This window comes from Erinaceus europaeus, chromosome 1 (genome assembly GCF_950295315.1).
Source record: "Erinaceus europaeus chromosome 1, mEriEur2.1, whole genome shotgun sequence".
Lineage (NCBI taxonomy): Eukaryota > Metazoa > Chordata > Mammalia > Eulipotyphla > Erinaceidae > Erinaceus > Erinaceus europaeus.
Genome location: NC_080162.1, coordinates 6,346,626 through 6,373,969, shown reverse-complemented (window position 1 = coordinate 6,373,969; position 27,344 = coordinate 6,346,626). Strand labels below are relative to the sequence as shown.

The following is a 27,344-nucleotide window of genomic DNA, read 5'->3' as shown; positions in this document are numbered from 1 at the left end:
ATACACACACAACTTACTTTCCTTCCTTCCTTAGCAATCTTTGCTTTAATACAGTACACCAAACCCAGCCCTAACTTTACTTTGGAGTTTCCCTTTCTGTCCTTGTTTCTACCTTATCAATGAGATCATTTGACAAACATCCTTCTAATTTTTGGCTTAACTCACTTAACATGGCAAGGTGAAGGAGATGGCTTTATTATTTTTAACGGCTGAGTAGTAGTCAATTGTATATAGATACCACAAGTTGCTTAGCTTCTCATCTGTTGGGTAACACGTGTGTTGCCTGTGAGTCATAATAACTGCCAAGTAAGGATATCTGTTAGATTTTTCTAATTATTAAGAAGTTTACATTAGTACCAGTTATTTCAGGAATTCTTTGTTCACTTTTGCTAATCTGGTCTGTAGTCCAGAGGGACAGTTGGTCAGCATCAGATTAAACAAGACAAGGGGGCAAAAGAAGTCTTATCTGATACTGTTGAGCTGTGCCTGCATTCCTCGATAAGGTCAGTTGTTGCAAAGGAAACATGGAATTTGATGTAGTTACTAGAATCAGAGATAACAAGACTGATCCAGAATGGCTCATGTACAAAGAGATTATTCCAGTATGTCCTCTTTATGTTAAGATGTTTATGTTAAGATTTAAAAATGTTTACTTGACATAGCTGTGTGTGCATAGCTCCAGTAAACACACAGGGGGAGAGGTCCTTACATGTTAATACTCAGTGACACTCTATCTCCAGAGGTAGACCTGGTGTCCACCATGCCAGCCTCTTCCCTCATTGTCAAGGTGTTGGCAGACCATTCATTCATTAATTCTGGTTCACAACAGAAAACTGGGTCCTGGCCTGGTCTGGGCTATAACCTGTAGTGTACACAGATCTATTTGAAAGAGTTTTGTTTGATTCCCTTGGTTATATCCCCAGGAGAGGATCTGTGGGCCATAGTGTTTGTCCATTTCTAGTTTACCAAGTATTCTTTTGATTTCTACCACCTAAAGAATAGTTTTTTCTTGGAAATATAACTTTTAAATGGCCAAGAATTTTGTTTATCATTTTATTCATGGTTAATGGTTTACAGTAGCTGTTTGCACTGTCTCATCCTCTGAGATAGGTGCTTGGGAAACACATAGTTCAGGCTTCACTTTGATGGTTCTTTCTGTGTTTGTTTCACCGATAAGAAATTGTATTAAGGAGGTCAGGTGGTAGCACAGCGGGTTAAGATCGCATGGCGCAAAACAAAAGTGCCAGTGTCTGCTTCCTAGCCTGCGTGCGCTCCTCTAGCCCAGAAAACAAAAGAGGCAAGTTGGAAACAGAACTGACTGGACAATACCATACATGGTTAGGAAATGGGTGGAGAAAGGTAAAGGGGCTGGGAAAGGTAAAGACTTCTTTTTTTTTTTTTTTTTTTAATAATTTATCTCTTTATTGGGGAATTAATGTTTTACATTCAACAGTAAATACAATAGTTTGTACATGCATAACATTCCCCAGATTCCCATTTAACAATACAACCCCCACTATGTCATTCATCATCTTTCATGGACCTGTATTCTCCCCACCCACCCACCCCAGAGTCTTTTACTTTGGTGTAATACTCCAATTTCATTTCAGGTTCAACTTGTGTTTTCTTTTCTAATCTTGTTTTTCAACTTCGGGCTGAGAGTGAGATCATCCCATATTCATCTTTCTGTTTCTGACTTATTTCACTCAACATGATTTTTTCAAGGTCCATCCAAGATCGGCTGAAAACAGTGAAGTCACCATTTTTTACAGCTGAGTAGTATTCCATTGTGTATATATACCACAACTTGCTCAGCCACTCATCTGTTGTTGGACACCTGGGTTGCTTCCAGGTTTTGGCTATTACAAATTGTGCTGCCAAGAACATATGTGTACACAGATCTTTTTGGATGGATGTGTTGAGTTCCTTAGGATATATCCCCAGGAGAGGAATTGCAGGGTCATAGGGTAGGTCCATTTCTAGCCTTCTGAGAGTTCTCCAGACTGTTCTCCACAGAGGTTGGACCAATTGACATTCCCACCAGTAGTGCAGGAGGGTTCCTTTGACCCCACACCCTCTCCAGCATTTGCTGCTGTTACCTTTTCTGATGTATGATATTCTCACAGGACTGAAGTGATATCTCATTGTTGTCTTAATTTGCATTTCTCTGACAATCAGAGACTTGGAGCATTTTTTCATGTGTTTCTCGGCCTTTTGGATCTCTTCTGTGGTGAATATTCTGTCCAAGTCCTCCCCCCATTTTTGGATGGGGTTATTTGTTGTCTTGTTGTTGAGTCTGGCAAGCTCTTTATATATGTTGGTTATTAAACTCTTATCTGATGTATGGCATGTAAAGATCTTCTCCCATTCTGTGAGGGGTCTCTTGGTTTGGGCTAGTGGTTTCTTTTGCTGTGAAGAAGCTTTTTAATTTGATGTAGTCCCATAGGTTTATACTTGCCTTAGTCTTCCTTGTAATTGGATTCGTTTCATTGAAAATGTCTTTAAAATTTATGCGGAAAAAAGTTCTGCCAATATTTTCCTCTAAGTATCTGATAGTTTCTGGTTTAACATCCAAGTCCTTGATCCACTTGGAATTTACTTTGGTATTTGGTGAAATATAGTGGTTCAGTTTCATTCTTCTGCATGTTTCAACCCATTTTTTTCAAACACCATTTGTTGAAGAGACTCTGCTTTCCACCATTTAATAGCCTGGGCCCCTTTGTCAAAGATTAGATGTCCATAGGTGTGGGGGCTCACTTCTGGGCTCTCAGTTCTATTCCACTGGTCAGTGTGTCTGTTCATGTTCCAGTACCAAGCAGTTTTGATGACAATGGCCCTATAATACAGTTTGAAATCTGGTAGTGTGATGCCTCCGGTTCTGTTCTTTTTTCTCAAGATTGTTTTGGCAATTCTATGTCTTTTCTGGTTCCAGATAAACATTTGTAGCATTTTTTCTATTCTCCTAAAAAATGTGCTTGGGATCTTGATGGGGATAGCATTAAATTTGTAGATGGCTCTGGGTAATATATTCATTTTGATGATGTTAATTCTTCCAACCCATGAACATGGAATATCTTTCCACTTCTTTGTGTCTTTTTCAATTTCTTTGAGTAGTGACTCATAATTTTCAGTATACAAGTCTTTCACTTCTTTGGTTAGGTTTACTCCTAGATATTTTATAGTTTTTGTTGCTATAGAAAAAAGGGCAAAAAAAAAGGCAGGAACAGCTATTCTCATATCTGACATGATAGACTTTAAAATAGATAAGATTAAAAAAGATAGGAATGGACACTACTTAATGCTCAGAGGATCAGTCAATCAAGAGGACTTAACAATTATTAACATCTATGCACCCAATGAGAAGCCATCTAAATACATCAAACTTCTACTGAAAGAGCTACAGCAATATATTAACAGTAACACAATCATCGTAGGGGACTTCAACACCCCACTCTCTCAACTTGACAGGTCATCCAGGAAGAAAATCAGTAAAGACATAAGGGAGCTAAGTGAAGAGATAGATAAACTAGAACTATTGGACATTTTCAGAGTCATTCATCCCAAGAAACTGGAATACACATTTTATTCAAATCCACATGGATCATTCTCAAGGACAGATCATATGTTAGGCCACAAAGACAGCATCAGCCAATTCAAGAGCACTGAAATCATCCCAAGCATCTTCTCAGACCACAGTGGAATTAAACTAACACTTAACAATCAACAAAAGATTAGTAACAGTCCCAAAATGTGGAAGCTCAACAGTACACTTCTTAACAACTTCTGGGTCAAAGAGGAAATCAAGGAAGAAATCAAAATGTTTCGAGAGGTCAATGAAAATGAAGACACAAGCTATCAAAATATTTGGGACACAGCTAAAGCAGTCCTAAGAGGGAAGTTCATAGCTATACAAGCACACATTAGGAAACAAGAAAAGGCACAAATAAACAGCCTGATTGCACATCTTAAAGACCTAGAAGAAGAACAACAAAGGAATCCTAAAGACTTCTTTAGCAACTGTTGTGAGGGGTTTAAGTGGTAGGATTAATAATATCCTGCAGGCAGGGAGGGTTTTGAGGGTAGAAAAAGAATATGTCAAATGAGCAGAATGGGTAGGGAGGAGATCTTAAGTCATTTGTTAGACAAATCAGAACATTGATATGTAGATAATAAGGGAGCGGCCACTGTATCAGGGAATGCAGGGTGAGGCTGGGGAGCTGGCTTACTGTTTTAAGGAATGCTGAGCCCCTGGAGGCAGAAAAATGCAGGGTCTCTGGAGACAGGGAGTAACTAACAGAAACAAAACAAAACCAAACAAAAAACTGAAGTCTGTACCTCTTCCAAGCTCAGCCTGGCAAGAGGAAGAGTTTCAGGGAGATTCATTTCCTCAGTTCCCCATTTTTCAATGGGAAAAGCCTCACCATGCTCAACCTGGTTCTCACAGTGTTCCCAGCAGTTAATATCAAATAGAGAAGATCTGTATGAGAAATAAACAGGGATAGTTTAGGAAGTGATGGATTTATCTTTTTTTTAATCTACACATTAATCATAATTTAGTTATCTTTGATTTCCTTTTTGATATTTATGTGAGACACATATTTCACTTTAATTTCCACAATATATGAACTAAAAAAGGAAAAGCTATATCTTTCAGAAATAGGAAACATAATGTTATAAATGATTTAACATTGTTTAGCACAAACGAAAAGTACTTTAATATAATAACAGAGAAATGGCAAATACCTGAAACAGATTATGCATAATAAACTATTAAAGATTCCTGATGTTTGTGTCAGGTAGGCTGGGTGCTGGACACCTGGATCTTTGTTTACTTTACAATCTTCAACACTGTATCAGAATGAATATGTCTACCTAAATCACTGAAATTTTGAAACATTGAATTTAAAAACTTGTGATAATTATTATTACTAAATGTTTGAGTTATAATTAAACATATATTGACCACTTCTCCAAAGATTTCATCTATTCTCCTAGATTATTGTGTACACAAACCTCTATTATTGTCAACATTTGTATAGTCAACAGTTGCCAAGTTGCGACATAAAAATAACCATCTATATTTTTGATGATAAAAATACAGACCTATCATACTCAGTTAAGTTTTTCATTGCCAAGTGAAAATTTAAATCGTGTCTTTTGGTACCAAACCAAAAAAAAAAAAAAAAAAAATCCATTCTTTCTTTTCTAAATATAGGGTAATGTGGTCTCTGTTCTTTATGCAGATTAAGTCAGTTATTGTCAGCTACTCACAGGATGGTTATCTGGTTGCAGAAAGTATCTATCACTGTATTGTCCAAGTAAATAAATAATAAAAATGAAAACCTGTATTGGCCAGAGAGTGGTGCCCCCAATAAAGTGCACATATTACCATGTGCAAAGACCCAGACTTAGGCCCTTCCCATCCCCACCCCCACCTCCCAGCCTTGTGCAGCCCGCCTGCAGGAGAGATGGTTCACAAGTAATGTAGCACTGCTACAGGGATTTCTTTCTCTCACTCCTGCTCTATCCTTTTTTCCTTCTCTCTCAATTTCTTTCTGTCTCAAAAAGAAAGAGGAAAGGGCCAAAAAAAAAAAAAAAAAAAAGACAATAACAGAGGCAGAGAAATATTTGGTGACTACAAAATAAATAGAAAAGGTAAGTAAGATCTTAATTTAGCGTTAAAGCATGCTTCAGAAATCTCCCCTAGAAACCCCTACATTTTTTTTTCTCTTTGAGCCAGTGCAATCAAGTCCAGTAGGATCATAAACCCCCAAATTAGTGGCAATCATCTCAGTGATCAGGAATCAGAGGGAAGAATCTGATTAGTCAGCTTTGAGACATGTTCTTTGAGCCCAGGATGGAGGAAAAAGTCCTATGATTAACAGTTTCACCAAAAGACAAGTATTATAGTTATATAGTAATCCAAGAGTGGAGAAAGATGGAATTCTATGTTCAAAATAAGTAAGAAGGGATATAAGATAGATACATACATTTTTAAATAGCAGATTAGCATATGTTATTGAAAGCTATAGTGTCAGATTTCACTTTCTTCATAATAAAACTTTAATATGCATGCTTAGTGTGACTAATGTTTACAAACTTTAGTAGCTGTTTTTTTTTTTTTCCCTCTTTTGCTGGTAGTTATATTTGAGTAGTATTGTTGGCACTCTGCATACACAACATAGTGATTTTTTTTTTTTTTTTTTTTTTTGGATAGAGGTTGAAAGACGAGGGGAGAGGAGAGTCTGAGAAAGATAGACTGACAGCAGCATCATAGCTCAACTGCTCATGAAACTTTTGCCATGTAGGCTGGGGACAAGGGGCATAAAGCCAGGTCATCAAGCTTGGTAGTGTGTAGGGGTTGTATTGCTTGAACCACCACCTAGTCCATAAGTAGCTAGTAAGGACCTCAGCTTTTGAAAGCTTTCAGATTTAAACTTCTTCAAAAACCATTCTTTGTCTCAGAAGTTTGGAAGATTTAAGTGTGTGTGTGTGTGTGTAAAGATTAGGATATCCTCTCACAGCAGATTTCAAACAACATGATATCATGTTATTAACTACAGTTAAACATACTGTATGTTAAGATCCTCAAAATCAATTTACCTTATAATGTAACACACCTACATGACACTATCTTTTCTTCTTTTTTCACTTGTCCAACTTCTGGAAGTCACTACTGCACTCTGATTTCATGAGTTAGTTCTACTGCTGCTGTGATATTCCACATATAAGTGAGATCATACAATATTTATCTTTCCTTGCCTATTTTATTTCACTCAGTGTAATCCTTTCCAACTTCACCCATTTTTTCAGTGATTTAATAATGATTGATAAGACTGTGGGATAAGAGGGGTACACTTCCATACAGATTCCACCACCAGAATTCCATATCCCATCCCATACATTGAAAGCTTTCCTATTCTTTATTCCTCTGGGAGTATGGACCAAAGATCTTTACAGGGAGCAGAAAGTGGAAGGTCTGGCTTCTGTAATTGCTTCTCTGCTGGACATGGGTGTTGACAGGTGGATCCACACCCTCAGCCTGTTTGTATATTTCCCTAGTGGGGCAGGGCTCTGGAGAGGTGAGTTTCCAGGGCACATTGGTGAGGTCCTCTGCCCAGGGAAGTCAGGTTGGCATCATGGTAGTATCTGCAACTTGGTGGCTGAAAACATTAAGCTATAAAACAGAACAAACTGTTTAATAGTCAGGAACCTAAAGGTAAGAATATAGTAGATGGGATTTGGGGTCTCCATATTGGAAGAAACTAGGAGATCTATTTTAGGTATATTCCAAGGACCCCCTGACTTTGTTATTTTTTTCTGAGCCTGACAGCTAACACGCAGGTGGGCTGAACAACCAATGTCACTCATTTTGTCCGCTTAACATTTAATTTCAAACTGAGCTACTCTATTCTTCACATATGCTCTTTTATGTCTAAGCCAATGTGAAAGCTGACAACGAGAGGTCATTTCTTAGAGTGGAGAACACACACATACTACTGTGGCATCAAGGGGGTTTCACTGTTTCTGAGTCAACTTTAGTTATTTTTTGCCACTAGGTTTATCACTGAGGCTCAGTGTCTGCAAAACAAATTTACTGCTCCAGTAACTGCACCCCATATTTTGTACATAGAGACAGAGAAAAATTGAGAAGGAATGGGGGAGAAAGAGAAGGAGAAAGACACCTACAGAACCATTTGACTGCCTCCCAGCTTGGCCACATGTGTACTCAGCTTGATGCTCCACTTCCTGGCCCCTATTTCATGGATTTTAAAGCACTAAATTTAATATTTTTAGATTCTTTCTCAAGTTAACCGAATATACGAGATGAAATTTGATTGATAAAGAATCATAATGTCTTATATTCCAATGACATCATTGTCTGATGAATGTACTTTAATGGAAAGTCCTGAAATACTTCCAGTAGTAAAGTTGGATAAATCATTTTATAACTTGTGATATTTCAAAAAGATATTTATCTAGATGTTTTGACAAATGCAAAGACAAATCATGATACCTGCTTATATTTTCTATTAAGTATCATTTCATTATAGCATTGCCTAGTGTTCAGTTGTAATGACCTATATGTGTTAAGTGTATAATCAATAACACCACTCAAAGTTCAGTTCTGTGCTTTACCATGCATTTGTCCCCTTTGCCCCAATTAGTCACCCCTCCCTGCTTTTCTTTCCCTTCTGGTACCTATAAACCATTCTTTAATCTTAAATCTTATTTCGGTTTGATTTAATTAGTTTATTTTCTCCATATGTCATATGAAGCATAAAGTATTCACTAAATCATCGTAGAATTTGTAAAGTGCGTACACACTTACAGACATATTTTTATAAAGTACATAAATGTTGTTTTTAATTGCAAATGATATATTTTTTAAGTACCATAGGTCAGAGAAGTAGCTGAGAGGCTTACTGACAAGCTCCCATTCCTGAGTCTCAGAGGCCCCTGGTGCAAATCCTGTGACCACTATAATTAGAAACAATTGGCACTCTGGTGTATATATCTGTATTAATGCATTTTAACAAATAATGTGTCTAATAAATGTTATTTCTCATCCTTCAGGTAATACAGCCAAAGTATATATCGAGATTCAGGATGAAAACGATCACCCCCCAGTGTTTCAAAAAAAATTCTACATTGGAGGAGTATCTGAAGATGCCAGAATGTTTGCTTCTGTGCTCAGAGTTAAGGTACGAGAAAAAGTTACTAAGAACTCAAGTAAAGATCTACTGACTGAAGAGAAGCATGTTTTTCTTACCTCAGTTTTACCTGTAAACCTTAGAACTCATTTATAAACATAAGGCCTGGAAAACAGTGTTGTTCATACAACTATATTTCCAGATCATTCATTTCTTCAGAAAGTTGTACTATAGCAAAGTTGGGTGATCCAGATTTCACTTTCACTAAACTCACGGAAATTATTCCTATACTGTTAGTTTTATTTTTTGGAAAGCATACATTAGTTCTCTGTTTTTGTGTCTTGATCATGAAAAAAAAATCTTTGCTTATTTAGTTCTGATAAATAACTGTATTTAGTGGTTATTTTAGACAGTGACATGGCATTCATCTGCGTGTAAATTATTTCATACAAGGATGAGTTCTGATCTGTGCTTACATTTCTTAAAGACAAAATCAGATGTGCATTTCTGTGCTGTTATGAATACATTTCTACTTTAGTTTGAAACTTTTGCCAAACTAAATGCTGCACTGCTCTATAACAATAAGACTATTAAAGGACTGCTAAGCATTAAAAACAAACTGCTCCAGAATGCTGAGATAGCAGCATATGCTGGTGCTCGTATAAAGTCTCCTGGATAATTTTAGACTGATCGTATCATGCCCCGTTGGCATTAGCATTACCATTGTATTTTGCTGTAGAATAAACAATCTTTATCAATTGTTGATGCAAATGTTAGTCCTTAACCACTTCTTTTTATTTTTTGTGTCCTTTTTATTTTTATTGTTTATTTATAAAAAGGAAACATTGACAAAGCCATAGGATAGGAGGGGTAGGACTCCACACAACTCCCACCATCCGAACTCTGTGTCCCATCCCCTCCCCTGATAGCTTTCCTATTCTTTATCCTTCTGGGAGTATGGACTCAAGGTCATTGCGGGATGCAGAAGGAGGAAGGTCTGGCTTCTGTAATTGCTTCCCCGGTGAACATGGGCATTGACAGGTCGATCCATACTCCCAGCCTGCCTCTCTCTTTCCCTAGTAGGGTGGGGCTCTGGGGAAGCGGAGCTCCAGGACATATTGGTGGGGTTGTCTGTCCAGGGAAGTCTGGTTGGCATTTTGCTAGCATTTGGAATCTGGAGGTTAAAAAGAGAGTTAACATACAAAGCCAAACAAATTGTTGACCAATCATGGACATAAAGGCTGGAATAGTGCAGCTGAACAGTTGGGGGTTCCCCGTTTTGTAGATAGCTAGTAGGCATATTTTAGTTATATTCCAAAGGGCCTGTGGCTATACTAGTGTTTTTATTTTTATTTTATTTTATTTTGCCTGAGCCTGAAATCTGATATTCAGGTAGATCCTAATTATTGTCTGGGGAGATGATGGCATGGCTGGCAGAAGGACCAAAAAGCTGGATCAGGGAAGAGAGTAGCTCCCAAATATGGGAAAAGTGTATTAATATTGTTGATTTTAAACCCCATCTATTTGATCTGGGGCCCATATTCAGCTTAGGAGCCTATATGACTTCTGCATCCCTATAGATCTGAGCTCACATTCTGTGGTCATAAGTAGAAACATTCCAAGCTTCTCAAATATCAGGACCCATCTTCCTCAGGTGTAGCATAGAGTATATTGTCCAGACTCCTTTCAGAGGATGGGACATTTTCTATCATTGTTTATCCAAGTTGAGGGCAAGGTCCTATGGGGGCTCAAAAAGGGGTCTATTGTGTTGTTCCTGATAGGAATGACTGGTAACAATGGAGAGAGGGATTTATTTGAGGTCTAGGCCAACATCATATTCAATGGACAGAAGCTAAAAGCATGCCCCCTCAGATCGGGGACTAGACGGGGTTGTCCATTATCACAGATAGACTTCAACGTAGTATTGGAAGTTCTTGCCATAGCAATCAGCAAGAGAAATAAATCAAAGGAATAACAACTGGAAGGGAATAAATCAAGCTATTGGCTGTATGTTTGCTGTATCTTGAGGAATTTCCCATCTATTCCCATTTTTTGTAGTGTTTTGAGCATGAGTGGATGTTGGATTTTGTCAAAGGCTTTCTCTGCATCTGTTGATGTAATCATATGGTGTTTGGTTTTGCTTTTATTGATGTGGTGAATGACATTGATTGACTTACCTATGTTGAACCAGCTTTGCATTCCTGGGATAAATCCCACTTGGTCATGATGAATAATCTTTTTGATATACTGCTGTATCCCACTGTTATTGTGTTACTATTGATATATTTTTGTAGCTCTTTCAGTAGATGTGTGATGTATTTAGATGAGCCCTCATTGGTTGCATAGATGTTAATAATTGTTAAATCTTCTTGGTTGATTGATCCTCTAATTATTATGTAATGGCCTTGCCTGTCATTTATTACTTTATTCAGTTTAAAGTCTATGGTGTCAGAGATGAGAATGGCTGTTTCTGCCCTTTTTGTGGTCACTTTAAGCCTGTGTTTGTTTTGTAGGGTCCTATGGGATTCTTGAAGCAGCATATTGTTGTGTTGTGTTTTCTGATCCATCTTCCCACTCTGAGTCTTTAATGGGTGAATTTAAGCCATTGGTATTTATTAATAGTATGGATTGAATGTATTTTAGTGCTATTATTCAACAATTTTTTTAATTTTCTCTGATATATGGCAAGTATTATGGTGATGTTCTTATTTATAATAGGTCTTTTAGAACCTCTTTCAGGGTAAGATTGGTGATGGTTGTCTCCTTTAACTGTTACATGTCTGAGGTTTTTATCCCTACATCTAGTTTGAATGGTAGTCTAGCAGGATTTAGTATCCTTGGTTGGAACCCTTTTTCATTTGGGGCTCAATAGATATCTTACCATTTTCTTCTAGTTTTTAGAGTTTGAGTGAAGAAGTCTGCTGATAGTCTTATGGGTTTTCCCCTGTATGTGACTTTTTGTTTTTCTCTTGCAGCCTTTAGGATCCTTTCTTTATCCTTACTTCTTTTCATTTTACCTATGATGTGTCTTGGTGTCTTCAGGTCTAGGTTGATTCTGTTTGGCACTCTTTTGGTCTCTTGAATCTTAATGTCCTTTTTGTCGTTTAGGTCTGGGAACTTTTCTTCTATAATTTCCTCTAGAATGTTTACTTCCCCTTCCTCTCTTTCTTCCTCTGGCAGGCCAATTATACAAATGTTACTTCTTTTAAGATCATCTCATATGTCTCTGTTGTTGTTTTCAGTGTCTCTCAATCTCTTTTTGAGCTCTTTTACCTCTTTCTAAAGTTTTCTCTAGCTCATCTTCTACCTGGCTAATTTTGTTTTCTGCTTCTGCTAGCTGATTTCCCTTCTCTCAACTTCTTTCTTCAGTTCAGTTATAGTATTAGCTTGTTCTTCTAATTGACCCTTTAGATTAGATATTTCAGCTTTCAGTTCTCTAATTACCTCAAGGTAGCTTGTGTTTTTCTTGAGGGTATCATCTGTTGTTTCCCTAATTCTTATAGCCCTTTCCTCCATAGTTGTCTTCATTTCTGTGATTATTAGGTTTATTATTGCTTGCATACTTTTCTTATTTATGGTTACTTCTGATTGATTTGGAGTTTCTTCTAGGCTCCTTTCTTGATTCATTGAGGTAGCATTTTTACTTGCTCTTGCTTTAACCATTTTTTATTGATTTTTTAAAAATTTTTCTATTCTGTCCTACTTCAGTTATTGTTTTTTAAATACAAATCACACTATATTAAATAACTTTATGACAAATGTAGTCACCCAACCTAAGTAATTACAACAATAGTAACTGAAGCATGGATTGATGTAGTTCAACCAATACCAGTTAGCCAAACAACAACTCTAGTCCAAGAAAAAATAGTAACAAAATCCAAAAGAAAAAGAAAGGAAAAAGGGGAAAGTAAGAATAGACAATTATGCAAATCTACTGTCCACTGTAAATTTTAGGGATGGCAATAAAATAAAGGGAAGTAGAGAAGAGACACACATAGAAAGAATCCACTCTGAGTCAGATTTCTTCCCCAAAATAATTCACAAATGAGTATCAGTGAAGTCAGAAAGCAAAAGATGGAGGAAGGAAGAAAGAACACAATAATAAATAAAATAAATAAATAAAAAAGAGCAGTGAAAGGAAAGATTTTGAATTGAATTATCTAGGATGAGAGAAAAAGGAGAGTGGAGGGAAGAGGAAGAGAGAAACAAGTTCCTCTCACACTGGATAGAACACTCAGTCACCTAGCAGTGGAGAAAACAACAACAATTAATTTTGGTCAACCTGAAGAAGGAGGGGGGGAAAGGGACACATGTATATAATAATAGTAATAATAAAATAGAATAGAGTAAACAACCCTAACAGTCAGTCTATAGCTTGGACCACTCCTGATTGACTGTGGCATCCTGAACAAAGACAGCCAATTGTAAGAAGTATCCAAAAAGAGAAACAAAAAAATCCTCCAGGTAGTTTTTCCCAGGCAGGGATGAGGCTCTCCTTGGTCAGGTATTCTGTCACTCAAATAGAGCTCCATCCACTTAAAAAAGAAAGAGAAGGAAAATGAAAAGGTAAAGGCTTAGACTGACACACCTGATGAGCCTGGAATCTTGGTAAAGAAAATAGCTCAGTGGGGAGCCTGCTTGGAGCAGCTGTCCAGCCCCTGGGGGCTGCACCTTGGGTTGGGGGGAGGGGTGACCTTCAGAAATCATGAAAAGATATTTCTTTATATCCCCCCATGGCCTCCATTTTCTAACCCAAGAGTGGTGTCACCCTTAGGACCCCTTATTCACCTTGCTGAGGGCCCAATGTCCTACCATATCCAGAGAATCCTAGGTCACAAACTGCTCAGCTTGCTGGAGCTCATACCAGGTGCTGCTTCCGAGTCACCATCTGGGTTCTCCCCACCCCTTTTATATGTTGTAAATTTTGAAATAAAAGTGCACCTGATATAACATAAAATAACCACTAGACCTTTAAAAAAGAACTAAAGTAGAAGCTAATAGTTCAGTTTTTCAAAAAAGTATAACCTGTTGTCTGCTTTAAATGGTTATTTCTTCATGAAGAAATAATAGAAAACTATTTGACCTCAGTAGGAAAGGCAACATAGGGAAAATAGTCATCTCAGAAAGGGAAGAGAGAGAGAGAAAAGGAGAGCTTACTCAAGGCATAATACAATGATGCTTTAGAAGAAGAGGGTGACATGCATGGACACCTTTCATGAAGAAATGGAAATAGAACTTCCTGACAACAATCCTTTAATCAACCTTTCCTCAATAAATTGATCATGAAGTTGAGTTTAAAAGGAAGAAAGCAGAGAGTAAAACATTCCTTTCTTGGGAAGGATCTGAACATACAAATCCAAGTAATGAAACTAGCAGAAAGCCTTCTTATCTAAATGTAAAGAGACTTATATCAATAAAAGGGGTAGTGAGACTATCAAGAGTATAACATCTAAAGATTATTCAAAAATAGGTAGGGAGGAATTAAACTTTGGGCTGGGGATATTGCATAACTGTGATACAAACAGATTTCCAAACTTAAGGCTCATAAGGTCCCAATTCAGTCCCTAGTACCAGCATAAGCCAGAGGTTAGCAGTTCTGTGGTAAAAGGGGGGGGGGGGGAATTAAGTCAGTTATAAAGAGACTCACATTATTATTATTATTTTCATAGGTCTTTTCGACAGAAACTCTACAAGTCATTGGAATGACTTGCTCAAATATACTCATAATTAGAGACTGCCAGTTAAGAATTTCATATCTCAAAAAATGGAAATAAAGGACTTCTCAGACAAGGAAAAACTGAAGGAGTGTATCATCACTAGTTCTCATATCTATATTTTAAATCTCAAAAGGATGTACTTTTGTTTTTTTTGGCAGTTTCTGGGCTTTTACTGCTCCAGTTGACTTTTTATTTCTTTTATAGATAGATTAGATCGAAAGTAGCCTGTGAAATGCTATCAGTGCACAGAGTTCCAGACTTATGCACATCTGATTTTACCCCAGCAAACATGATATTCTGGTTCTTTCTCTTTTCATCATGATATATATATGATGGAGAGAAATTAAGATGAGAAAGGGAGAGAGAGAAAAAGAAAGAAAGGCAGATGCTTGTATCACTGCTTATCCACCTGTGAAGATTTCTCCCTGCAGGTGGGGGTCAGGGACTTGCATCCAACTCCTTGCTCCTTGCAACATATATGCTCTTCTAGGTATGCCAGCACTTGGCCCTTAAATAAATATTTTTTAAAAAAAGGAATGAGATACAGAAGCAGGCGGGCAAAAAGAGATACATCATGGCATTAAATCTTCTTTTCATGGGGCAAACCCCGGTGTGTGTGTGTGTGTGTGTGTGTGTGTGTGTGTGTGTGTGTGTGTGTGTACTATATTGTACCTGTGTGGCACCAATGTCAAAGCATATATCCTCCCAAAGATCTTCTATCTAAATTAAAAAAAAAAACATTGAAAAGTTGAATAAAGTAATGAAAAAATAAACAGAGCTAGTTATCATGAGTAATAAAGGTCTAACAGCTCTTCATATACTAGTTATTATCCTACCTATAAAAACACAGTATACTAAGTACTCTGAAAAACATAAGGTTAACAATGTTTTATCACTAAGATATATGTACATAAATATTCACTGCACTAGGAGAAAATTTAGAGGGTAGAGGATTTTAGATTTTTAACTGCAGAGTCATTTTTCTGAAAGTATTTTCATAATCATTTTAATATATATGTCATCATTCACACACAAAAGCTAACTATCCCTCAGCAAAACTAGTTCTTGTTTACCTCTAGCTTTTCACTTATACACTGGCTTCTTCTTCTTCTTTTTTTTTTTTTTAATAAATAAGAAACACCATGATTAGACTCTTTTTTACAAACAAGTCTATTTCCTTAAACATACTATGGATGAAATAGAAAAATCAACCAATAAATAAAAACTGTATCATCCTTGTGAAATGGATATTCCACTGTGCTCAGTACTGACTCTGGAACCAAATTATAATTTGTACTAAAATGGACCACAATCTAAGTGAATCAAATTCTAGAAAAATTCATGATTTGCAAGTAACAGATTTATAGTTGACTTTGATCTTACTTTATATCGAATCCATTAATTATTCCTTGATGAAGTTCATGAACTTCATTGGTAAGTTTTTTTGACTGTATTTGCTGTATATTTTCAAGAGATCAGTCTTAAATCTACTGAACAACAATGAAATAAGAAAGGAGAAAAATTAAGGAATGAAAAAGCAAGCAAGCAAGAAAGAGGGACTTGGGTGATAGAGCAGCAGGGTAAGCGCATGTGGCACAAAGCACAAGGACCAGAGTAAGGATCCTGGTTGGAGCCTCTAGCTCCCCACTTGCAGGGGAGTCACTTCACAGGTGGTAAAGCAGGTCTGCAGGCATCTATCTTTCTCTCCCTCTCTCTGTCTTCCCCCCCGCTCCATTTCTTTCTGTCCTATCCAACAACGACAACAACAATAACTACAACAATAAAACAAGGGCAACAAAAGAAGAGAGAATAAATAAATAAGGAAGAAAGAAATAACTATAAAAGGAAGGAAGAAAGGAAGCTTCCAACCTTTCATCCTAGCAAAACAGTAGTAAATCAAGAAAATAGTAGTTATTAAATAAACTCATGTGATCAAGGACAAGACTTATGGATCCCAGGGAAAAGGCTACTTTGGACATTCCATTATTAAGCCTCTAATGGTAAGAGAACTTAGAGATCTGTTAGACTGAAAAACATTGTGCGGTTTGATATCCAAACTGTAGAGAAGAACTGAAGCATACAATCTAATCTAGACGTATGAGGATTTCTTTGAATGATTTTGTCCAGAAGTGTGGCATAGTCTCCTATGAAAAGATTACTCAGAGTATTGTGCAGCGGTTATGAAGAGAATACAAGGAGATGGGGTCTGACAGTCGTGCACCTTGTGGAGTGCACCGATTACAATGTGCATTCAAGGAGAAGGGTTCAAGCACCCGGTCCCCACCTGCAGAGGGGAAGTTTCATAACTGGTGAAACAGAGAGCAGGTGACTGTCTCCCTGTTATTATCACCCTCCCTCTCAATTTCTCTCTATCTATATCCAAAATAATAAATAAGTAAATAAATAATAAACAAGAAGAGAGAGAGAGAGAGAGAGAGGGAGAGAGAGAGAGAGAGAGAACATCATGATGCAAGGTCCCAGGTTCAACCTCCATCACCACCATAAAGGAGAGCTGAGCAGCCCTGTAGGAAAAAAAAAAAAAAAAAAAAAAAAAAAAAACCAGAATGGGAAATCAAACTGGTGTGATTAGCAATTTTATTTTTTTAGATTTATTTATTTCCTGTTGTGCTACTGTGTGTCCCATATCTGAACAACTGGTTGGGGATTGACCTAGGTATGTCACACATGCAAATTGTGCAGGCTACCCACTCTGTTCCCCTACAGCAACACCTTTTCTACACAAAAGAACAGAACCGAATAGATCCAGAGTCTAGACTAGGTCTTATCGTACTTGAATCATGGTGTTTGATGAGGTGATGGTGAGAAAGGCCACCTCAGTGGGTTCCAGGTTGGGGCTATCACAAAGTGCTCCTATGAGCACAGATATCTCTGGTGAAGTGTTCATGCATTTTCAGTGGATCCCAGAAGAAGAACTACCAGGTCACGGAGTCAATCCATTTCCGGTGTTCTGAGGCATCTCCAGACTGTTTCTATAGCTGTTGAACCAACTTTCATTCCCACCACAGTGTTCTGGTCTCTTTCTCTATATCCTCCCCAGCGTTTGATTCTGTTTTTTTTTTTTTTTTTTTAATTATATTTATTTATTTTACTTTTTGTTGCTTTCTTATTGTTGTTATAGTTATTATTGTTGTTGTTATTGATGTCATTGTCGTTGGATAGGACAGAGAGAAATGGAGAGGAGAGGGGAAGACAGAGAGGGGGAGGGAAAGACAGACACCTGCAGACCTGCTTCACCACCTGTGAAGCGACTCCCCTGCAGGTGGGGAGCCACGGATTGAACCGGAGGTTCTGTTCTTTCTAATGTGTGATATTCCCACAAGTTTAAAATGCTTTCTCACTGTTGTCATTTGCATTGCTCTAAAAGTGCTTTTGAGTATTTTTTTTCATATGTCTGATATCGGCCAGCCATCTGAACGGCTTGTTTAGTAAAAATTTTATTCACATCCCTTTCTCGTATTTTAATTGGTTTGTTTGATCTGTTGTTGCTGAGTTTTGTGATATATATATATATATATATATTATACATACACATACACATATATCCTTTGTTCAATGTACTGTGTTAAAGATCTCCCATTTAGTGAAATGTTTTGATGATGATTCCTTTGGTTATGCAAAAGCCTTTAAGCCTTTGATATAGTCCCCCCCTTTTTTTTTTTTTTACTTTTTAATTTGCCTTGCTCTTGGACTTGATTCTTCAAAGAAGCTTCCAAAGAAAAGACCATAGAATATTCTGTCAATGTTTTTCTTCTATTTACCTGATAGTATCTGTTCTGATGTCTATGTTTTTGATCCTTTAGAACTGACTTTTGTGCATGGTGGTATATGATAGTCCACTTTTTGTTGTTGTTGTTTTGAGCTAATTTTATTGTTCAAAATATATTTTGTTCAATTTTTATTTATAAAATGGAAATACTGACAAAACCATGGGATAAAAGGGGGTACAATTCCACATAATTCCCACCATCAGGAATCCATATATAATCTCCCTTGATAGTTTTCCTATTCTTTACCCCTCTGGGATTATGGACCCAGGGTTATTGTGGGATGCAGAAGGTAGAAGTTCTGGCTTCTGTAATTGTTTCCCACAGAACATGGGTGTTGGCAGATGGATCCATACTCCAAGCCTGTCTCTCTCTTTCCTTAGTGGGGGATAGGTCTGGTGGGGTGGAGCTCCAGGACACATTGGTTGGGTTGTCTTCACAGAGAAGTCAGGTTGACATCATGGTAGCATCTGGAACCTGGTGGCTGAAAAAGAGTTAAGATATAAAGCAGAATAAGTTGTTGACTAATCATGAACCTAAAGCAAAGAATATTGCCGATGAAGATTTGGGGTCTCTGTTTTGGAAAAGCTAGTAAGTCTATTTCAGATATATTCCAAGGGGCCCATGACCTACTAGTTTTTACCTGTATTTGACATCTAATAGGTTATTGTCTGGGGAGATGGTGTCGTAGTTGGAGAAAGGACTAGAAAGCTGGATCAGGAAATAGAGTAGCTCCCAAATATGGGGAAAATATATGAATATTGTTAACTGTAAATCCTATCAAGTTGATCTGGGGCCCATATTCAGCAGAGGAGCCTATGTAACCTCTGCATCCCTGTAGGTCTGAGCTCATATTCTGTGGTCATGAGTAGGAATATTCCAGGCTGCCTATTTTCAGCATAGTCCACTTGCATCTTTCTGTATGTCACAACCCTATTTTCCCTCACTTATTGAATGGGCTTTCAATTCTGTCAGTGATCTGAGAGTCTCTTGTTGTTCCAATGCCAGAAAATAACTGTGTTTTATCTATGTTATTTTCCTATGTTCCACTAGTGATAGTAATACTAGTTGTAGAAGTTTGATAGTAAAGTTCACTTTTAGGTTAACAATTAATTTTAGTAATGTATGAGTAACAGAACACTATGAGAAAGGTGCTGAATATTATTTGAAGATACACAATGAAGTACAAACATTTGGATGATACATGCATATTCAAATCTATGGGATAGTGTCAAGGATATATGTGCCTTTAGAGGACTGGGCAGATACAAAAGACTACAATGACTATAGTTCCCAGATCCCAGGTTTAATCCCTAGCACCACTATTAGCCTCAGCACAACAGTGTTCTGTGGTCTGGTCTGTCTGTCTTTCTCTTTCTCTCTGTATCTTTCTCCCTGTATTTATTCCTTATTAAAATTGAAAATAATATATATTACAAATGAACCTTTAGAAAAATAATTCTCTAGTAAAGAATAACAAGGTTGCCAAATCATACTTCTCATATTCTTACTCATAAATTTGTTAAAGAAGATTAATCTGGGCCATTGGGTCTTAAATTTTTGCTTTTAGAAAATATTGATAAATGATATTTATTTTTATAATATGGAATAATTTGTCTTCGTTATTTTTTTCTGAAAAGTGTGAATAACCCTTAACTTGTGTTAGCATATAGAATTTACTTAAATAAATAATCAAATAAAGCAAAGACACACACAAAATATACCTATGTGTGAGACAAATGCATTTAGTCTTTATTGTAGCCTTGATTAAATTAATACAGATTACTGTTTGAGTAACTTTATAATTATCACCCAGACAATAACTTGTAACATTAGAATTCAAAGTGAAATTTACATGTGTTCAAGGTTTTTTCTTGTAACTTTTACATCACATTGCTTCCCAGAGGAAGTGAAGAATCTTGGCAGAAGTTGGATAATGGCAGACAATAGCAGAATATACTAAGCTTCTAGGAAAAATTAGTAGATAATTCACATGACAACTAATTGCTTTTCAAATTGAGATGACCTCTTTTAATGTGGTGTCTTCTAATAAGCTAATAATTTATGCCTGGTTTGAGAAACAACCTTAAATTTATTAACTATTTTTCCATCTTATTTCATATCATTTTAACTGCAATCAATGCCCCATCTTAATGCAAATATAAGGAAAGGTTAAGTATTATGATCAACTCAATTAAAACTCCTCTGAATTATGAAGATGTTTTTCATGAGTTACTGTAATAGAGTTAACTCCTTTTCCCACAAGTTTCAAATATAGACAACTCCATTTCAGAAAAATGTAATTAAAATACTCACTTGATATCTTGTGAAAATCAGCAGGAAAGATTTTGAACACTGAATCTTTGAGTTATGAATAAAGATGCTAGATTTCAGGAAGGCTGAAAACTCATCAAGAAACAGACAATTCTCATAGAATAGTTTATTACATTTGATAAATTAGCATAATAGCATAGTAAGAAATATTAATGGAATGATGCACTTGATAGAAAATAAAATTGATCATGGTAGTGGAGGGAAATTTTCCATATATGAAAATCGAATTCCACAGAGATGTATAGAGTTAACTTGTAGACATAAGTGAAGTGTCGAGATAAAATATTCTTTAGATATAAATTTTACAGTTTTTCATTTCCTTTCTCAAAACAAACTCAGACATACTCTATTTTTTTTCAGGTACATAAATCTTTTGTCTTTTTATTATTACAGAAAGGGGAGAGTATACTGTCATTTCACTCAGTAGAATTCAATTCACACTGTTGGTTTAAATGTCAGAGTTTTATTTAAGAACTAAACATCCATATATCCAGATCACAAATGTCTAAAAATAAATAAATACAAGTTGATGGCTTAGAAGTATATAAGTGGCTCTAATAACTTAAAATCTCCTTAAAAGCAGATAATTTAATTTTCATTGGTGTTAAGCCACCAAAAATGATATATGGAAAGGAAATAAGTTGGTGAATGCCCAAATCATTTTGTTTTATAGATTTATTGGTGGATTCTACATTTTAAAAATCTAAGCACACTCCAAAGAGATTTGAAAATTATCTAAAGTCTTCATGTCTGTCAGCTAGTTACATGTGTAACAATCCAGGGTGTGGATGTGGAATGCTTTCTTTAATTTAAATACAGCTTTCATAGGGAGTCCAGCACAGCAGGTTAAGCGCAGGTGGTGCAAAGTACAAAGACCAGCAGAAGGATCCTGGTTCGAGCCCTCGGCTCCCCACCTGCAGGGGAGTCCCTTCACAGGTGGTGAAGCAGGTCTGCAGGTGTCTTTCTCTCCCCCTCTCTGTCTTCCCCTCCTCTCTCCATTTCTCTCTGTCCTATCCAACAACCACATCAATAACAACAATAATAACTACAACAATAAAACAACAAGGGCAACAAAAGGGGATAAACAAATATTTAAAAAATAAATAAAAAATACTAAAAAATACAGCTTTCATTTCTCTGTAGGAGACTCAATGCTGTATAGCAGTGATGACTGCGCGTTCACCCTTAGGGTTTTTTAAAAATTTTTTATTTGTTTTTAATATTTATTTATTCCCTTTTGTTGCCCTTGTTGTTTTATTGTTGTAGTTATTGTTGTTGTTATTGATGCCATCGCTGTTTGATAGGACAGAGAGAAATGGAGAGAGGAGGGGAAGACAGAGGGGGAAAGATAGATACCTGAAGATCTGATTCACTGCCTGTGAAGCGACTCCACTGCAGGTGGAGAGCGAGCGGCTCGAACCATGATCCTTACACCGGTCATTGCGCTTTGCGCCACGTGCGCTTAACCTGCTGTGCTACCGCCCGACCCCCTACCCTTAGGTTTTAAGGACTACATCTTCCATCACCTGTCGAGAATTCTGAACCTCAGTTTAAAATTTTCAACACTCTTCTGAAAGTGGGGGCTGTACTTCAAGATAATTCCACACATAATACAGACAAAAATAAACAAAATTTCTGTAACTTGTTTAAAAATGTTCCATTGTTATTATTACTATTTAAGTTGCTGCTTTAAAAATGCTTTTCAAACCACTTTATTAGGGAGCTAATGGTTAACCATATACAATTGTTGACACATGGATATAATTTCTTATCTTGCCATAGCAGGTGTCTGCAAAACACTCTTAATTTTTTCTTTAAATATTTTTATTTAATTAATTTATTATTATTATTATTTTGCGTTTCTACTTCTTCTTTTTTTTTTTTTTACATGCATAACATTCCCCAGATTCCCATTTAACAATACAACCCCCACTATTTCATTCATCATTTTTCATGGACCTGTATTCTCCCCACCCACCCACCCACCCATATTGAGTATAGACAAAAGTAAATTGAGAGGGGAGGTGAAGATAGAGAGGGAGAGACAGAAAGACATCCTCAGCCCTGGTTCACCTTGTGAAGATTTCGCCTCCAGGTACAGACCAGGACATTGAACCCATGTCCTTGCACAGGGTAGTTTGTGCACTTAACCAGATGAAACCACTGCCTGGTGCCCCGATTTCTCTATTAACAAAAATCAAACAAGAAAGAAAGAAAGAAAGAAAGAAAGAAAGAAAGAAAGAAAGAAAGAAAGAAAGAAAGAAAGAAAGAAACAAGGAGCCATTATGAGTGTTAGATTCTCAGTGTGGGTACTGAACCCAGTGATAAACTTTATGGTAATATAAATGTGTAAGTAGATAAACAAGTGTATGCATTTTACAAATGAAAAATGATATTTAAAACTTTAAATTCAAAAACAAAGGATGAATGGCATTCAACTTTCTTAACAATTGATGTGTATTCTTCATGGGAGATATGAACCGATTCTGTCAAAAAGAAGGGCTTCTTATTTTAATACCTTTTTAAGATAGGAGGAGAGGGAAAGAACCAGATATCGCCATGGTACTTGTGCTGCTGGGGCTTGAACTCAGGACCTCATGCTTGAGAGTTCAGTGCTTTCTCCATGGAGCCATCTCCCAGACCACCAAAGTATGTTTGAGAAGGAGGGAACACTATATTATTGGTGGCACTAAAGGAACATGTAAAAGACTTTTGTAGAAGGATATGAACAAGCACATGGATTTTCATGATTTTGCCCCCTGCGATTTCATTCTGGTTTCAGAATTAAGACTTACAATTCAAAGGGAAGAGATTCACATTTACAAAGTGTGTATTCATCTCCACAGGTCAGAAACACCTTACTAAATCCTTTCAAAGTTAGATAAGCAGAGAAAGAGTCTTTCTGTCTGATGATGGAGGACATCCATAAAGAAGCCACGCTGGGAAGGAAGAATAAATAAAAGGGAGCATATTGAAGTCTTAGAATATGTAGTTGGAAGAAGAATCCAGGCACATTAGAAAACGGACATCACAAGGGAAACTGCTATGCCTTCCAGATGCGTAAAGAGCTCGTGGTGTGTTAACAACATACTTATTTTGTTGACTTTCTGCCTGGATTTTCTGTCAAGTTGAGAGAGTGAGGTGTTGAAGTTCCCTACCATGACTGTGTTGCTATTGATCTACTGCTGTAGCTCTTTCAGTAGATGTTTTATGAATTTACATGGCCTTTGCTTAGGTGCTTAGATGTTGATAATCATTAAGTCCTCTTGATTGATTGATCCTCTGAGCATTAAGTAATGTCCATCCCTATCTATTTAAGTTTTATTTATTTTGTCTATCATGTCAGTTGTGAGCATAGCTGTTCCTACCCCTTTTTATGAAGGAGCTAAGTGAAGAGATAGATAAACTAGAACTATTGGACATTTTCAGAGTAAAAATGTTGATTTACCATTTTCAGCCCCTTCATCATGGGTGGAGCTTGAAGAAATCATTTTAAGTGAAATAAGTCAGAAACAGAAGGATGAATATGGGGTGATCTCATTCAGAGGCAGAAGTTGCAACACAAGGTCAGAAGAGAAAACACTCAGCAGAACTTGGACTGGAGTCGGTGTCCTGCACCAAAGTCAAAGATTCTGGAGTGGGTGGGTGGGTCGGCGGGGAGAGTGCAGGTCCTGGAACAGCAGGGCAGATGACTTAGTGGGAGTTGTATTGTGTGGAAAACTTATTTTATGCATGTAAAAACTATTGTATTTACTGTTGACTGTAAAACATTAATCCCCCAATAAAGAGAAAAATAATTTAAAAAAAAAGCAACAACAACAAAAAATACTCACTGCAGGATTAAGTTAATATTTGAATGCTTCAAGGCCAGTATAGACAGAGATCACCACTTTTGAGGGAAAGACACTTTGTGGACTTGATGATCTGGTCTAGAGTTAAATTGAGGGTATAATATAAAGCCCAGACCATGAAATTAGTAGTGCGAAAGAGGGAAAGTAAGGCACATCTCTTGGCAAAAAATAGTAACTTCTGCTCTTTTCTTATAAGAGTTACACAGGACAACCCTCCTTAGGCTCAATATGGCTTCAAGTTCAATCAAACATTATAAGTAAAGTTAGAAAATACAAGAGGATTGAAAACATAGCATAAACTCATAGAGTTTTTATATTTAAAATCTTATATGTTTCTTTCCTAAGAGGGTAACCTCAAGGAAGACATATCTGAATTTATAGTGTGTTTTGCAACCTTGGACAAGACTCTTAATTTTGCCAAGCTTCTAGATGACAATGCTATCTGACAAACTTCTTTTGAATATAAATGAAGAAAAATTCATATAAAACACAAAGCACACTGCCTGGATAATTGAAGTCTCTTAATAAATATTCAGGTGTTTTTTTTTTTTAATATCTTAGTTCTTTTTTACTCTATTATGTGATCACTGTTATCTCTTATGCAAGTGGTTTAAATTCAGGGTACATACATATCAGTTATCAAGAACAACACTCTATGGAATGCTCAGGTATTTTATCATGCCCTCGAAACTGAGCAGTGGGGCTGACTTTCTAGAATTTGTGTTTAGCATCAGTATAACATACTAATTTACTAGTATACTGTTTTAACTGGCATACTGCTTAGTTCAGACTTAGGGTGGTGCTAGTGACACACCTAGGACTTATAACTTAGGCATAGAGCTCATTTGCATAACCATTGCCATATATACCGGACCCTGCTAATTTGTATCCTTATCTTGATTGGGAAATAGGAATAGTTGCCAACAGATCATCATTAATAGAAAATAGTTTCTTCTGAGATGGAATAATTGTCTGAATTTTATTTTGAAATATATCTCAGTATAGTATTGTTCACCAAGATATTACACCATTGAGAAAGAATATTCTAACATTTCAACTTGTGCATCCTGGTTTTTCTGTTTGTGGGTTTTTTTTGTTTGTTTGTTTTGTTTTGTTTTTTGCACCTGCAAAACTTAACTGCTTCAGTGTAACTTTTTCAGGCAGAAAAAGGCAGGAAAGAGGGATACTGCAAGGCACCAAAACTTATCCCAGTGCTAAGTGTCCTCATGTGGTGTGCTGAGGTCTTGCATCTGGGTCTCATGCTGCTGTCTTCAACACTGATTTATTGTCAAAGGGTTATTCCTCCAGGTGGCCGTCCCCCCTGTTCTTTTGTTGATAGACAGAAAGGAATTGGGGGGGCAGCTAGAAAGAGACACCTGCAGCAGTGCTTCCCCTCTCATGAAACCCACTTTCTCTTCTTCAAGTGGGGACAGGGAGTTGAACCCATGTCCTTGTGTGTAATAGTGTTCTTCCAGGTGTGCCATCACTGAGCCCCTTCAAATCACTTATCTTCAATAAGCTGCTAATTCTCTTACATTGGCAATGACGAGGCTGAAAGTTACCAGAGACTTTTATTGTCCTACTACTTGTATTCTTGGTGGACAGTTTTTCGGTCTGTTTCATATATATGGTGAAAGATAGAAAGGGAAAAAGAAAGGAGGAGAGGACCCATAGCAGCCCTAATCAGTCATAAAGCTTTCCTTTCTGTAGTCCTTCCATATGGTGGTCAGGAACTCGAACCGTAGTCCTCAGACATGGTAAAGTATGCAGTTGACATTATAAGCCAACTCCTGGCCTCCAAGAGATATATTTAATGATTAGCATCATCTTCACTTTGTGGTATAAAGTATACCCATAAGTATTTCCCTAGTAATTACTGAGAACTTAGTATCTTCATTTCTGGTTTTTAAAGTTAAAAAAAAAACTCTCTATATAAAGGTATAAAGATCCGTGAAACAAACCCTAAGATTACAACTAGAAAAAAAAATCAGCAATGTGTATTACTGAACAAAAAACATTTGGAGACAACTTTTATAAGTGATTTTCAAAAGAAAGGCTATACTGGGATTTCTTCTTTTTTATTTTTTTTAATTTTATTTATTTATTTTCCTTTTGGTAACCCTTGCTTTTTTATTGTTGTAGTAGTTATTATTGTTGTTCTTATTGATGTCGTCATTGTTGGATAGGACAGAGAGAAATGGAGAGGGGATGGGAAGACAGAGAGTGGGAGAGAAAGATAGACACCTGCAGACCTGCTTTACCTCCTGTGAAGCGACTCCCCTGCAGGTGGGAAGCTGGGGGCTTGAACCAGGATCCACATGCTGCACTTGGGGCCACATGCACTTACTTAACCCACTGCACTACTGCCCGACTCCGTGGGTTTTCTTCTGAGTGTCACAAGGATCATAATGTAGCATAAAAAACCAAACAATTGAGGACAATTTTCTTTTACTTTATTTTTCTTTGTTGGGGGATTATTGGTTTACAGCCAACAGTAAAATAGTTTGTACATGCATAACCTTTCCCAGTTTTCCACATCACAATACAACTCTGACTAGGTCCTCCTCTGCCATCCTGTTCCAGGACCAGAACCCTCCCCCTTCCACCCCAGAGTCTTTTTCTTTGGTGCAATACACCAGTGAGTAAGATCTTTTTCTAGCAATTAATATGTGCTCAAGAAATCCAAAAAAAAGTTTCTTTTAAACCAGAAAATTAATCAAAAACTATGTAAAATATCTTAAGTAGCCTTTCCTTCCTTCCTTATCATATTCAGAAGAGAGGTGACACCTCTGTAAGAAATCAGTTCCAGAGTGGAACAGGCAAGCAACTGAAGAGGTAAAAAAGAGAGACAGGCTGGGAGTATAGACAGACCAGTCAATGCCCATGTTCAGCGGGGAAGCAATTACAGAAGCCAGACCTTCTACCTTCTGCAACCCACAATGACCCTGGGTCTATACTCCCAGAGGGTTAAAGAATAGGAAAGCTATCAGGGGAAGGGATGGG

At 37.0% G+C, this 27,344-nt stretch overlaps 1 protein-coding gene across 1 annotated transcript in view; it reads left to right on the top strand.

The window, feature by feature from the left end:
* The window catches only part of PCDH15 (protocadherin related 15), a 448,902-nt gene that overhangs the window by 346,569 nt on the left and 74,989 nt on the right, over positions 1-27,344 (top strand). The window contains exon 21 of the mRNA XM_060189089.1: positions 8,578-8,705. Coding sequence (XP_060045072.1) covers positions 8,578-8,705 — 128 coding nt within the window. The remainder of the gene's footprint in view (positions 1-8,577; positions 8,706-27,344) is intronic.